Genomic DNA, 16,132 nt, shown 5'->3' with positions numbered 1-16,132 from the left:
GGAGCGCTGGCATGCAGTGCGTACCCCAGCAATGAGCATGAAACTCCCCCTGTCAACAAGCATTTAAACAGCCCTTTCCCAGGGAGCATGAAACCCATGGCCAGGAGCATGTAACCCCTGGCAATGAGCATTTCACCCCTCCCTTCCCCTGGCAAAGAGCATTTCACAGCCCATTTCCCCCGAGCATGAAACCCCTGGCAAGGAGCATGTAGCCCCCAGACAACAAGATGTAACCCCTGGCAACCTTGACATTACGGTGTGGGGTGTAATATGTTATGGGTATTAAGGTGTGGGGCGTAATAGGTAATTGGCATTATGGTGTAGCCTATTACGGCGTGAGGCATAATGAGCATCACACTGTGAGGCGTAACATGAAATGGGCATCACCATGTGAGGTGCAACGTGTAATGGGCATCACAGTGTGAGTTGCAATGTGTAATGGGAATTACCCTGTGTGGCATAACATATAATGGGCATTATGATATGTAATGTCTGTGTGATGCGTAATATGCATTACGGTGTAATTTTTTGACGAGCTCCTTCAGCGTGCACAGTCACTCTTGTCCCTACTGTATTTTACAAAAATTTGTCAAGCCCTGGCATGATGTATAATGGGCATTACAGCGTGTGGCATTATATGGAATGGGCATTACTGTATGTAGAATTATGTGTGATGTCATTATGTTGTGTGGCATTATCTGTAATGGACATTACTGTGTGTGGCATTATGTGTGATGGGCATTATGGTGTGTGGCATTATGTGTGATGGGCATTACTGTGTGTAGCATTATGTGTGATGGGCATTATGGTGTGTGGCATTATGTGTAATGGGCATTACTGTGTGTAGCATTATGTGTGATGGGCATTATGGTGTGTGGCATTATCTGTAATGGGCATTACTGTGTGTAGCATTATGTGTGATGAGCATTATGGTGTGTGGCATTATGTGTGATGGGCATTACTATGCGTGTCATTATGTGTGCTGGGCATTACTGTGTGTGACATTATGTGTAATGGCCATTATGGTGAGTGGCAGTGTGTGGTATTATGTGTAATGGGCATTACAGTGTCAATTTTAGCAGCGCGCCTTCAGCATGCACTGTAATGATTCATTGTGGAATGCATATACATAAATAAGTCAACTTCTATTTAGTTTGCATTGAGGACCGGTAGGCGGGGATGGACATGCCCAGTAGGCGGTGATGGACATGCCCCTCCAATGGTGCACCCCCTAAGAAAATGGGCTTTGCACGCCTATGATTAAGGGGCCAATTCTGACTTTCAATATAACTACACCTTAAATCACAGTTATAGTATCCATTCACTAAAAGCTGCTATTGCATGAAATTAATGCAATTTACATATCTGTACTAGTGGCATATTCGCCAAGTTTAAATCATCCTTTTCTTTTTGGACTTCCCTCGCCCAGCATGTCCAGCAGTGGGCGCGTATCGTTAACTACATCAAGCTTACACACTAGAAGATAAAGTGAAAGGCATCTTTCAGAAAACCTGTTTTGAAAGATATCTTTTACTTTATCTTCTAGTGTGTACGCTAGATATAGTTAACGATAGACGCCCACTGCCAGACATGCTGGGCGAGGGAAGTCCATGTTGATGGCAACACGGCCTTTGATCCCCCCACCGCCCCCTATTATCGGTCACCTCGGAGACCGCATCAGCAAGTGTGTATGCACTTGTAGATGCCAGCACCCCCCGCTCAGCCCCTGCTCCGACGATTTTGGCGTCGGCAGGGTCACCTAGTGTGTATGGGGCTTTAGGCTTTGACAGAACTTAAAAAATGATAATACATCAGGGTTGCCGACTTTAAGATTCTCCTCTCCGGGAGAAGCCCGGAGAGGAGAGTTTCAGCCGCCGCTCAGGGGGCGGGGCTTACAAGTGACATCACTAAGCCCCGCCCCCATGTTGTCAAAGCAGCGAATTCATTGATCTCCGTGGAGGGGGCGGAGCTAAAATGACGCGAATGTGCCATTTTAGCTCCGCCCCCTCCTCTCAGACCCGAGGATTGCGGCATTTTAATGCCGCAATCCGGGGGTCAGCGGGGGTCCCCCCTGAATCCGGGAGGGTTGCCCACCCTTCCGGGGGCCGGGAGGGGGTACCCGATTTTCGGGAGACTCCCGGAAATTCCGGGAGGGTCGGCAACCCTGTAATACATTGGTACAACTCTCCATTTTGTGTACAAATAAACTAATTGTAAACCATGTACACAAAAGGACACCTATTAGCAACTGTGGTGCTTTTGCAATGGGCCACTAACAAACGGTTTGCTAATGCTGGTCACTATTATCATCATATTGTAGTTGCAGCATTCCTTAGCATCTGATCTGCATCGATTCTCAATTCCAGCTACATGCCACATACCGCTTTTCCACTAGCAGAAATAACCCGGTAATCTCCAGGGGGACGCGCATCTACCCAGGTTTTTCTGCTAGTGGAAATGCTCCCTTTCAAATAACACGGTTTGGATTCCCCGGCAATCCTACCCAGGTAATGATCAGGGTAGCACCCGGTTTGCACCTGGGTTCAGGGTTAGTGGAAATGCTCCCAACCCGGTATATTTGAAAAACAGAGATGATTGGAGCTTCTGGGGTATTTTAATGTGCATTTTGTATATGTTTATGTGCACTTGCTACATGTCTAGGTGCACCAATGGCTCAGGTACTGTATACTGCAAAGAACAGTTTTCACAATAGTTCTACGTGTCGTGTGTGAAGACACTTTTGAAAAGGTTTCATATTGAATATTTGGGACTAAAATAAAGGCAAAACTTTTTCAAATAAATATTTCTGGTCTATTCTTTAATCAGAAAATGTTTTGTTTAATGGTGGCCCTTTTGGGTAATGGTGGCCCTGTTTTATGACCTCCCCTTTGGTAAAGCCCTTTAAAAAGGCCTTTTCTATAGTAAAAAAACAGGCTTTACCTGGGTTAAGTGTAAACAGGGCTGATCCAGCAATTTACCAGGTAGCACTGTAGTGGAAATGTGTCTTAAACCCAGGTCCAACACAGTATCTATCCGGGTTCAAATTACCAGGTCTGACCCAGGTTGCTAGTGGAAAAGGGGTAATAAGCCGTGTACACATGGCTGCAATAGGGGCTGAAATCGCTGGGAATATGGTCGCTGGCGCACTCCCGTTTTCAGCCCGGTTCTAATTGCTGGTCGCAGGAGCCGGAAGAGGTTCCCTTTCATCAGCGACCATCTCTGGTCGCTGATGAAAAAGAGATACTGAGCAATATATTGCTCAGCCATATATTGCTAGCAATATATGGCTGAGCAATATATCTCCCCCGTGTGTACGCACCTTTATTCTGCTCCATCCGGCCTCCTGGGCCAAGCAGATATGTCAAGTGAATGTAAAACTGCATGGGTGTAGGTTTCAGTAACTTGCATTTTGATTCTACAAATTATATGGTACATAAACTGATATAGTAATCAGTCTACATCAGCCACTAAAATGCAGGTGAGGAAATAAATAACCTCAATAAAAAACTATTTATCCAGTTTAAGATTTGGACCACACAGAGGGGGTTATTCTGATTCACTCGGAAAGGCACAATCACTAATGGAAAAAAAAACATATGCACTGCAGGTGGTGCTGATGTAACATGTGCAGAGAGAGTTAGATTTGGGTGTTTTATTGTTTCTTTGCAGGGTAAATACTGGCTGCTTTATTTGTTACATCAGCATACCTCCCAACATGACCCTCTCCAGGAGGGACACAGCACTCTGCTCCTGGACTTTCCTATTAAGGTATGATTACCATCACCTGCATTGAAACACCTTTGTTAGCACTTTAAACAGGTGAAGGTAATCATAAATTAAGAGAGAAGTCCAGAAACAGAGCATTCTGTCGCTCCTGGAGAGGGTCATGTTGGGAGGTATGCATCAGCCCCACCTGCAGTGCATATGGTTTTGTCCATTAGAGAGTGATTGTGCCTTTCCGAGTGAATCAGAAAAACTCCCAGAGGATACCTCCCAACATGACCCATGCCAGGAGGAACAAATTGCTCTGCATCTGGACTTTCCACTTAAAGTATGATTGCCATCACCTGTTTTTAACAGGTTAACTAATAAGAAAGGTGCTTCACCACAGGTGATGGCAATCCTAAATTAAGAGGAAAGTCCAGAAGCAGAGCATTGTGTCCCTCCTGGAGAGGGTCATGTTGGGAGGTATGCCAGAGGGTGAAATGTAATAGTATGAGAGATTCAGAAAGTGAGAGAAATGTGTAAGAAATCTCCAGGTTTTTTAAAGCGGCAATCATTTACACTTCAAAACCAGTTAGATTTTAAAGTGTAAATGATTGCTGCTTACTGGAGTTTTCTTACCAAATCTCTCACTTTCTGAATCTCTCATCCTATTACATTTCACCCAAGAATGTGTAATGTGATCAGATATAGGGCCAGATGCACTAAGCTTCAAAAGTGATACATTGGAGAGTGATTAACAACCAGCCAATCAGCTCCTGTCTAACATTTTTCAAACACAGTCTGTGACATGGCATGTAGGTAGGGTTACCACCCGTCCGGGATTACTCCGGACAGTCCGGTAATTAAGCCAGATGTCCGGAGTCCAAATGGGTGGCGTTCCCGGACTATACAATGTCCGGGAACCGCGCTGCCACTACCACTAGTGACTTACTAAAGCGCGAGCCGAGGTGAGGAGATGCGCTGGGAGTTGACACGGGGAGAGATAGCCGCTGTGCAGACCTGTCTGACAGTCTGCTCGTCGGCTTTTTCAAATCTCGCGGTTCAGCAGCCAATCAGGAGTGGTGGATCCTGATTGGCTGCTAGACCGCGAGATTTGAAATAGCCGGGCGGGGGTGGCGTTGTAGCAGGCAGATGTGCGGGACATGTGTGGTACCTGTAATCAGTCAGTGTCAGAAAGCTGTGTCAGGGAGCAGTGTCAGTCGGCGTCAGGAAGCAGTGTCAATGTTAGAGAGATGTGTCCGGGAGCATTGTCAGTGAGCTGTGCCAGAGAGTTGTCAGGGTCAGTGTCAAGGATTCCGACGACATTTTAATTATAAGGTTGGCTGACATCAGGCTGGATGCTGCATGTCCAGCCATTCTAGTGTGCTTCCACTGCCTACCATCAGTAACAGTAAAAGTGACCCCCCCCCCCCCCCCTTGGCTGCTGCTGTGTGGCACACTGGCACTGGCTATCTGAGGAGCCCTAAGTTGCCCCCTGCTGCTTTAATGCTTGGCCTGTTGTCCAGACTGAGTGACACTGACACCATACCAGCTGTCCCAGAGACCCAAGTCCCAGTCAGTGTCTGTCTGACAGACTACTGAGGCACCCTCCACTGCCCACCCCAGCCCCACCACTGTGTATTGCAGGCCAGTGCTGTCTCCAACCCTGTGTGGGCTGCCTGTGGCTGTGGCTGCCCCCTGCATTAGCAGGCCCTAGGGTCCCCTCCTACCCTCAACAGGGACCCTCTCTTCTGCTCCTGCTGACCTGACTGATAGAGCATGCAACCCCTGGCATAGAGCATGAAACCCGTAGCAGCAAGCATGTAGGTAAGCGGCACTTAAGTGGCATAATATGTAATAGGCATTACGGCATGTGGTATTATATGTAATGGGCATTACAGTGTGTGGCATAATGTGGAATAGGAATTACAGTGTTTGGTATAACGTGTAATGGGCATTATAGCATGTTGCATAATATGAATTGGGCATTGCGGTGTGTCGCATAACATGTAATGGGTATCATGGCATGTGGTATAATATGTAATGGGTGTGGGACTTGTAACAAGCATTACGGTGTTATCCATAGTTTTAAAATATTGTTGAGCCCTGGCATAACTTGTAATGGGCATCATGGCCTCTGGTGCGCACGGTCACTGTTGTCCTTCTTTTATGGAAAAATTGTTGAGCCCTGGCATAATGTGTAATAGGCACTATGGCATGTGGTACAATATGGATGTGTGACGTGTAATAGGCATTATGGGGCAAATTTTTGGTGCATGCCTTCGGCGTGCACTGTCCATCTTCTCCCTATTTTTTAAACAAATTGTCCACTCATGGCATTACGTGTAATGGGCATCACAGTGTGTGCCATAATATATAATGGGCATCAGTGTGTGGCATAACGTGTAATGGGCATTACAGTGTGTGACGTAACGTGTATGTGGTATTACTGTGTGCGAAATCAAGAATAGATTTGAAGCAAATGTAAAAAAAAGAATAATAATAAGGCGGGTCAAGGGGCGGGGCTGGGGGCGGGTCAATGGGTGGGCTGTAGGTGTGTCAAGGGGCGGGTCACTGTCCGGGAATCGCTCAACACAAAGGTGGTAACCCTACAGGTAGGAGCTGATTGATTGGCTGTTTATCACTCTCCATTTTATCTCTTTTGAAGCTTAGTGCATCTGGCCCATAGGCTCAATCTTTATCTTTTCCTCTTGCCTTTTAGTTTGTAAGCGACTTCTTAATATGTTTCCAATTCCTACTATCTCCTATACCTAAAGTATACATTCACAAATATTTTGTGGAGAATGAATGATAAATCTATATTTATTTGATTCATGTTCTGTATGACAACATTGTATATGTATTGATGACTCTCTAATGTAATGGTGTGTACACAAGGTGAGATTCACGCTAATGCATAGATTTTGGCTTACTGCACTTGAAGCCCTGTACACACACATTGATTTGCTTTTGATTCGATGTTAGATTAGATTTTCTATTAGATCTGGCAATAGATCTTTCCATTTGATTTGACATTAGACCTGTACTTTTGCATTAGATATCAAATTCGATATCGAATTCGATATACATTCATGGTACATTGTACACATTGAATTTACTAGATTGAATTCGATATTTTCTTGGCTGCACAGTAGATTTTTCTGTTCGATTTTGTGAAAACGGGAGCGTGCATCGAATCGAATGTAGATCGAATGTGACACAAAAACCACTCAATGCGTCTATAAGCAAAATCGAATCCAAAATCGGGAAAAATCGATGCATGTGTACAGGGCTTAAGATTTACTTTAGATTTACACTATCTTGATATTTGCCCAAGGCCAAATACATTCTGCAGGCAACATAGTCAAGATCAACTTGCCTGCACAGTGTATTAAGCCATGTGATACCAACGCCGCGACGACCGCGCATCGGGATCGCATACGGCAGAACGCTCTGCGATTTTGACTAACTTGCAATGCATTTTTGATTAAACAGTCAAAATCGATAGCCAAAATCACACTTTGTGTACACAGTTGTAAGTAATGATTCATTTTACAATGGCTTACAAAATAAAAATCAGCACACAAACAAATGGGTGATAGATTAGGAAATATATGGCCATAATACGTTGGGATATTTCACAGCAGAAAAGGTATAATGAATGCGAAGGGGCAGAGGGTAGCATGGAAGAGAGTAGTGAATTAGCCCAATTAAAGGAATATTGATGAAGCGGCGCCCTCGCAGGTTTCCATCTGGAATCCAGTAAAAGGTCAGACTGGCTCAGACAGCAGCCCAGGGTTAAACACCCTGCGAATGTCAAATTAAGAAACCAGAAGCTGCAGCACAGGAAATTAGTTGTGTTAATTAACAGACGTAGGGAAATCAGAGCCAGGATTAGCCTGTAATATGTGACATTAGCATTTTATATTTATATAAATTATGTGACACTAGAAAAACTGAATAAATGCCACAGTCACAGAAGTTTCTTAGGTAAACCTGATGCAAGTGGCATTATTTTGTCCTAGTACACATAGACGCTCATATATTTCTTGTGACACAGTGATACATGGCCATCTAGTCATCTAGTTATCTAGAATCAATTGTACTTCCAAACTACCTTAATAGGGAAACAGTTCAAATCTTCAAACTAACAAGTACATATGGGACAGGATTGTGGAAATGTGACCTGCCTATTGGCACAGGGAACATGAGTGCATTCATCACGTGAGCGAGGAGCCTGCTCACTAGGAGGGTCATTCAGTGCTGTTGCAATGATTTGTCGTATGCAGTTGTGATTATATGTGCAGCAGCTAACCTGTGCAAATAGTGCAAGGACTGAATTATTTGTGTATGCTTACACATGATTTCATAAACATCACTAACATTGCTGCACATCAGGTTGCCACGTAGAGCCTGAGTGCCTCTGTAGACCCACAGACTGATCTGATTACCCGAGGCCTCTCAAGTAGCAAGTGTGATCGCAGTTGCTAATGTACTATCAACAACATCTGGACGGCCATAACACACCGTTTTGCCCGACCATTCAGCCAGACCATTCCGGTTACATCCCCACTACACTACTACCTGCCGCACACTTTGTGATTAAAATCTCGCTCATGAATAGTTTGATATCTCACATCTTGATAGCTCACAGGTATACACAGTGTACAAACATCAAACTATGACCCTTATTCTGGTTCACTCGCAAAGGCAAATTCCTTCTCAAATGGACAAAACCATGTGCACTGCGGGGGGGGGGGGGGGGGGGGGGGAGATGTAACATGTATCGTGTAGAGAGATTTAGATTTGGGTGGGTTATTTTGTTCCTGTGCAGAGTACTGGGTGCTTTATTTTGACACTGCAATATAGCTCTCACTTTGAAGTAAAACCCCACCTAAATCGAAATCGCTCTGCACAAGTTACATCTGCCCCACCTGCAGTAAACATGGTTTTGTCCATTTGAGAAGAAATTTGCCTTTGCGACTGAACCAGAATAAGGGCCAATATGCGTTTTCACATCCATACCTGAATGACCCCCTATGACCAGTGTCAGTTTGCCCATTTCTTCTTTAACTGAACTCTACTCCATTTGCAAATGCTGACCTGATAAAAGCTCAGGAGTTAAAAAGACTAAAGTGATGAATAAATACAGATCAACTGCTGTCTGGGCAGAAATATTTAAGGAGCAGTTTATACCTCATTATACTAAAGACCAAGTAGAGAACTCTACAATGATACAATCTTCACATAGTTCAGGGTCTAATAAACTGAATAATTAATTACCAAACAGACAGCCGAAACGACTGCCGAGCAGCAAAGTGACAATTATTTTGAATGCACTGACAACCAATGCTAAAGCGCAGATTAACCCTCTAGCTGCCACTACAGTCCATGAGTTGGTGTCCTATAACACGCACTGCAGTAAGGGGCTGTTCCCAGAAGGGTTTCTCACCGTTCTTCTCTGCTTTGCCCCACACACACTCTCCCACCGAAGCGTGGAGCTGGGTTACTGCATGTTCTCTGACGCACTTGGAATCCAATCCCGCAGGATGTACTGCATTGTGCCCATGATGACCAGGGCGTCCACGCACCATTCCTACAGATACAAAATAAGAATAATATTGAAGAGATTAAAGTACATGGAAAACACAATAGTGAAGTTGTTGACATTTGTTGGGAGGTACACGTATGGACAGAAAGCACTTCCAAGTCACATTCAAAGTTTCCCAATTAGATCAGTAAAACTTTCCTGGATCTATATTACTGCCCAAGAGATGTCAATGAACAAGGAAAATACAATGGGCTCAATTAAACTTTTATCATTCAATGAATTATTTGCAGCAACTGGAATCTTTCTGCTCTTTCATGTTCATTGTTTTCATGTGAGAGAGGAGAACTTATATTTTATATCCCAGCATCAGTGGCAACTGCGCTCATATATTAGGGGTAAAGACGAGGAAGACAGGGCAGAGGTTATGCAGATTGCCATCAAATGTAGAGAATTTACCATATACAGGGCGAGATTGACTAAAGCATGGGTCTTCAACCTGTGGCCCTCCAGATGTTGTGAAACTACATGTTCCAACATGCATTGCCACATTTTTTCCAATAAGAGCATACCAAAAAACCTCAGGGCATGCTGGTATATGTAGTTCCGCAACATCTGGAGGGCCACAGGTTGAAGACCTGTGTACTAAAGGGAAAATGCGGTAAAACGGGGGTTTTACTGCATTTTCCTATGTATCATTACCGTCCACCCCATCTCCGCCGGGCAGGGTATCGCCACCTCTGGAAGCCTATGGGCTTCTATCACCACCCGCCCTCCGCGCGACCCCCCCCTCCCGTCCTCCATCGATCTGCTCCTCCCCCAGCAGGTGTCACAGCCGGGAGGACATCCAGATGCAGGGGGGAGGAGGAGACGCAGGGGGACACTGCCAGCCGCCGGGATGTAACGGAGACCCACGCACACCACATTACAGGTCTCCGTCACAGCACCCCGATGCTAGCCGCATATATTAGTACATATGCGGTAGCATCTCGGCGGCTGGGCGGCGATGTATATTAATACATCCCGCCCACAGTACCTACAGTATATTTATTATTTATTAACAGTTTCTTATACAGCAGACACATATTCTGCAGCACTTTACAGAGAATATTTGAACATTCACATCAGTGCCTGCCCCAGTGGAGCTTACAATCTATATTCCCTACCACATGTACACGCACACACATCCATTCTAGAGGTAATTTTGTTGGGAGCCAATTAACCTACCAGTATATTTTTTGGTTGTGGGGGGAAACTGGAGCACCTGGAGAAAGCATACGCAAGCACGGGGAGAATATACAAACTCCACACAGTTAGGGCCATGGTGGGAATCTAACCCATGATCCCAGTGCTGTGAGGCAGTAATGCTAACCATCACACTGTCCGTATTGCCCATCGCAGCATCAGGTAGTAAATGGGATCAGAGCAGAATACAATCAACATGGGTGACAGAGATGTTGCATTTACACACAGCAGCATCAGAATTGTATTGTTTGTAAAAGTATGTGGAAGATTGTTTCATTTTACCTAGATGTACAGTATTAGAACATGAGGCCATGCACTGAAAGTGGAGGCAGGTGGGTTCAGGGGGAAATCTGAGGAAAAATTACTTCACAGAAAGGGTAGTGGCCAAGTGGAATAGCCTCCCATCAGAGGTGGTGCACAGGATAAATATAGGGATATCCGGTACTTATATGTTAGTTGGGCGCCCACTAAGCTATTTGCTTAGTTTTCCACGTCCCCTCGCGGGGCTCGCCTCGCTGCGCTCGCCACACTATATATAATATCTACTGCATGCCGACATGGATAGTGGGGGTTTGAGCGTACTAACTATAGTGGGCGCCCAAATAACATATAAGTACCGGATATCCTTACAAATAAATATTGATCAAATAGGGTTTGAGGTATGATTAAAAAAGGGGCAGACTAGATGGGATAAATGGTCTCAAATGCCATAAAATTCTATGTTTCTATTGGGGCCTACACACACAGCGATCCCCATCCTCACTTAGAATGTGTAGGGGTATAGTGAAGTGATGCTCGGCCCTGCACGTCGTTATTACCCCAGTGATTAATATTCAGCCTTCTGGATAAATCTATAATCGCCATTGTCTGGGCCAGTGTTCTTATGGAGAACACTGGCCCTGACAGATCGCTCAGGGGCACATTGCTGTGCAGTGCTGTGTGCTGAGCGATCTAGCATCGCTCAGAACACTCATCTCCCCATGTGTAGGCCCCTTAAGTTTAGATGGATCAATAGCATGTGTTCTTCATATGTGACCCATGTGTAACAAATGTGGGAGAACGTGACTGAGGTCTCTTGGAGTCAGAGGGGTAAATTTACTAAAGTGTATAAAAACGCAAAGAGGTGATGTTGCCCATAGCAACCAATGAGATTCTGTCTATCATTTCTCTATTGCCTGATTGGTTACTATTGGCAACAAAATCATTTTTAGAAGCTATTGTAAATGTACCCCCTGTTACAGTTACTTGGGAGTGAGGGGTGGGTTCAATAAAGTGTCCAGCATTGAGCTAGTTAAAAAGCTAACAGATGGGAGGAGGGAGTGAGGCTGCAAAGGTATAACAATACTTCATTGTTCATTTCTTGGGGATTCAGCCATAAGCATATGTGATGTCAAACTCATGGGACTCCAGCAGTTGTGGCACTACACATCCCAGCATGCCCTGCCACCGTTTTAGCAATCCATTATATAATATCTATGGCAGGGCATGCTGGGACGTGTAGTTCCACAACAGCTGGAGTCCCATGAGTTTGACATCACTGACCTACAGCATATGATCACTTGTCCCCCACATTGGAAGTTCCTAAATTATTTGTGTAAGTATTAGGATAATTAGGTCCTGAAATATTATTCCCTGTTTATATGTCTGAGATTTATATGTACTGTGTTTCCTGCCCATTTGTAATCTTTTTATAATCATACCTTGGATTATTTTGTTTGAATTAAAAGATAATTGATTTTTGGGGCCCTTCATTCACCACATGTGCTGAGGTATCCATAATGCCCGGTACACACCAGGACAATGGTGCTCGTGAGCGGGTAGTCACAGGAACGTATGACCTGCTCACGAGCTGACGGCGCCGCCGACCCGCCGCGAAAATGCGAATGTGATCGGGACCCCCACCCACTACAATGGTCGTTTCTGAGATCCTACCTGCAGCAGGTAGGATCTCAGAAAAGACCGACCGACCGGCGGGGCCTCTCTTTGGATCGGGATCGCATCAAAAGGGCAGCGAAATAGCTCAAAACACGGCCGATTTACATACAATCGGTCGAGATTGTATCTAATTGGCTCGTTTTGGGTCATATTGTCCTAGTGTGTACCCCACATAAGTCACTGGTGGCAATTCTCAGATTGAGGTATCTGGAGAATCGGACGGCCAGTCATGACACTGTGTGACTTTGGAGGTTAGCCTATTAAAGACACTACACAATGTAGCTTTGGGGAATGGTGCTGAATAAACTGGAGAATATAACAAGACAAAGTACATTCAATGACATACAGTATTTATCTCCCTGGAACACCTTTTAGTTTTGAAAGGCTAAACCAAAAACTGAATATGCACATTCAACATTTATGCAAAAAGGGAGACCAGCTTCCACCTGGCAGCTCATCACAGTCATATAACACATACACACATTACAAGACAAGGGCTGCATTTACTAATCAGTGTTTTCCATAGGCGATGTGTCGGCTGCCACCGGATTTATAATGTTAAATACACAACTATGACTACTTTTGTATTTAATATAAATTGCTCCTTAGACCCAGCAACCAGAACTAACAAAAATGATTTCCGTCTCTATTTTTCCGCTAATGCATACCGGTGAATACTGTCAGTAATGATTTCATTTACAGAAAGTAACATTTTAAGTTGAAATATTTTTAAGAGATTTAATCATTCCTATAAGTGCTAAATGTAGTCATTAATGCAGTGGTAACAGGGACATGGCGGAGTGTCATTCTGGGGCATTAGGCTCCTGATAGTGTTGAGAGACTGAATTAGCATAAATTAAGTACAATAAGCAAAACGCTTAATCACAACACCTCCCATCCCCACTAAGTGTTATATAATCACTTGCAGGCTCATTTATTTACCTTCTAAAATTCTTCATAGATTTCTGAGAACTCATTTAACAAAGGTTTTTTAGAGTAAATATTCAATATGCTGTTTGGGGTTTATATAACCTAACCTGAGCAGCATGCTCTGAAAACTGAGATAATGGGGCAGATGTATTTTGCCTGGTGAAAAGATAAAGTGGAGATAAATTGGAATGAGATAAAGCATCAGCCAATGAACTTTGGGGTAGATGTATGAAGCAGTGATAAGGAAGGAGAAGTGATAAAGTGCCGGGTACTTCATCACTGACCATTCAGCTCCTGACTGTCCCTTTTTAAACCAGCTGATTGGCCGGTGATATAGTACCATGCACTTTATCACTTCTCCTCTCTTATCACTGCTTCATACATTTACCCTTGTGTTTGAAAATGACAGTTGGGAGTTGATTGGCCGGTGCTTTATCTCCTTTCACTTTATCTCCACTTTATCTCCAGTTTATCTCTTCTTCAGGCTTAATACATCTGCCCCATTGTTACTGATAAAATCTAAATGATGATCATTTAAGTTACCTGACTCAGGGACATCGCATCGCTACTGCTATAGCCCCTACACCCAGAGCGATGTACTGTATGGGCATTTTCTAAAGGGCCCCACATACAGCACGATATTCAGGCATTTTCTGAGCGATTCTAACAAATCGCTCAGAAAATGCCTGAAAATGCATGTAAATCGCTGTGTATATAGCCCACACAGCGATTTACATGCGCGCACCCGCCGTTCTGAATCTGTCATAGATTCAGAACGGATGGGCTGTTCAATTCAGAGCAGTCGCTCAGAAAGCTCCTGCTCATCTCCCGCATGTGTGGCTGCGGGCAGATGAGCAGGGCGAGCGACTGCGGACGCCGCAGAACCCGCCGCCGCCGCCACCCCTGCCGCCGCCGCCACCCCTGACCCCCCTCCCCCACCAGCAGTAGCACCCATCGCCACCCCCACCTCACCTCTTCTCTCGGCGGCAGCGGGGCGGCAGCGGGGCGGCAGCGCAGCGGCATCGGGAGGAAATGTTAAAAAAAAAAAAAAAATTCAAATTTCAAAATGGCCGCGGCCAGCCAATCACGGCTCGCCGCGTCATTGCCCCGCCCTAATATAGCCAGCTCTAGACAGGGTAGGGGCAGTCAGTCCGACGGCGGAGGAGGAGAGAAGAGCTCCCGAAGTCCTGGGAGGCGCGGACAATGCAAAAGAGCTTAAAAGGCCGCCGCCCCCAGGTGAAGAACACAGATGAAGAGGCAGAAGCCCTGGGAGGCGGCGGCCATGCAAAAGAGCTTAGGGGGCCGCTGCCCCCAGGTGAAGACACCGCAAAAGCCCTGGGGGGGGGGGGGGCAGGAGCCCCCCTGGGTGAAGACCAGATGCAGTTATTAAAATACTAAAACATCTGTGTTTGTGTTTTATTTTAATATTTCCTTTACAGGGGGGCTATAGGTACCGACTGGCCTTTAATGCCCCACATGCTGGTACCTGTGGTTCTCCCAGGTGCCAGCATGTGGGGCAGGCTTGCTGGGACCTGTAGTCCTACTGTAAAAGACAATATTACTGTTAAGCTATCAACCCTGCACCCACCGCCCAGGGGTGCAGGGGATAGCCCCGGGCTGCAGCCCAGGCCTGGGGTACCCTGGAGAGGGGGGACCCCCTTATTTGGGGGGTCCCCACATCCCCAAAAACTCCCGGCCTGGGCTGACTAGTTAGGGTGGGTAATGCTTTGGCCACGGGACACCATCAAGCGTGTCCCCTGGCTATGGCATTACACCCCCTGCTAGTGGAGCCTGGTGCTGGTCTCCAAAATATGGGGGACCCCTATTCATTTTGTCCCCCGTATTTTGGAAACCAGGGCCAGCTCAAGAGCCTGGTGCTGGTCCCCAAGATCCGGGGGACCCCACGCACTTTGTCCTCTGGATTTTGGGAACCAGGACCACTCAAAAAGCCCGGGGCTGGTCATGCCTGGGGGGGGACCCCATGCCATTTTTTTAATTTTACAAAATTATTGTCTGTATGACAGGACGAGACGCTGGACCCCGGACTTGGTAAGTATTTTTTTTATGTCCGTTCCCACTGTACCACCAACGTTTAAAAGTTGACATATGGGGGGGGGGGGGGGGTCGGTTCTGGGGGAACCACTAGCCACCATGATTACGTTTTTTTTTTTGGGGGGGGGGCAATATTAGGGGGAGGTGAAAGAATACTTATTAAAGAAGACATTAGTTATGTGCTAGATGTGTTTAGTAATAATAACATTTTTGTGATGAGGTGCAGTGTTTACTCTCCCGTGCTGAATCTCCCAGTTTGAATCTCTGACACAAATCTCTCTGTATGTGGCTCATTGTCTGAAATGAGCCACAAGAGTGAAATCTCTTGTGCTGAATCTCCCGTTATGTATCTCTGGCACACATCTCTGCGTATGTAGGGCCCTTAAGTGATATAGTGAGATCGCTTAGAAAATGCCCTGAAATCGCCCCGTGTGTAGGCCCCATTAGCTTAAATGATGTGAATTTTACTTATCATGTTCTTTGATCACTGTCAGTATTGTCAAACATCAGTAAATTTATTGGTCAGCGGAAAAAAAAATCACCGTTCAAAAGAAAAAGACAATGTTTAAAATAAAACTAAAGGGAAGTTACAAAGGTAAGCATCATACCAACTAAAGACTGCCCTTGCTTGATATCTCTTCAATGAGCAACACAAGTATAGACACCAGAGCAGGACAATGATACTGTACAGTATTTTTGCAACTCACTAATTGACTA

General features: G+C 45.3%; 1 protein-coding gene across 4 annotated transcripts in view; it reads right to left on the bottom strand.

Moving 5' to 3' along the window:
* The window catches only part of SEMA5B (semaphorin 5B), a 422,878-nt gene that overhangs the window by 41,635 nt on the left and 365,111 nt on the right, over positions 1-16,132 (bottom strand). For all 4 annotated transcript variants that reach the window (XM_083153606.1, XM_083153603.1, XM_083153604.1 and 1 more), the window contains one exon: positions 9,158-9,301. In XM_083153606.1, the coding sequence (XP_083009732.1) occupies positions 9,158-9,301 (144 nt within the window). The remainder of the gene's footprint in view (positions 1-9,157; positions 9,302-16,132) is intronic.

Source organism: Crinia signifera, chromosome 7 (assembly GCF_055691185.1).
Source record: "Crinia signifera chromosome 7, ASM5569118v1, whole genome shotgun sequence".
Classification (NCBI taxonomy): domain Eukaryota; kingdom Metazoa; phylum Chordata; class Amphibia; order Anura; family Myobatrachidae; genus Crinia; species Crinia signifera.
Note: the sequence above shows the minus strand (reverse complement) of the source record. Positions and strands in the feature narration are given on the sequence as shown.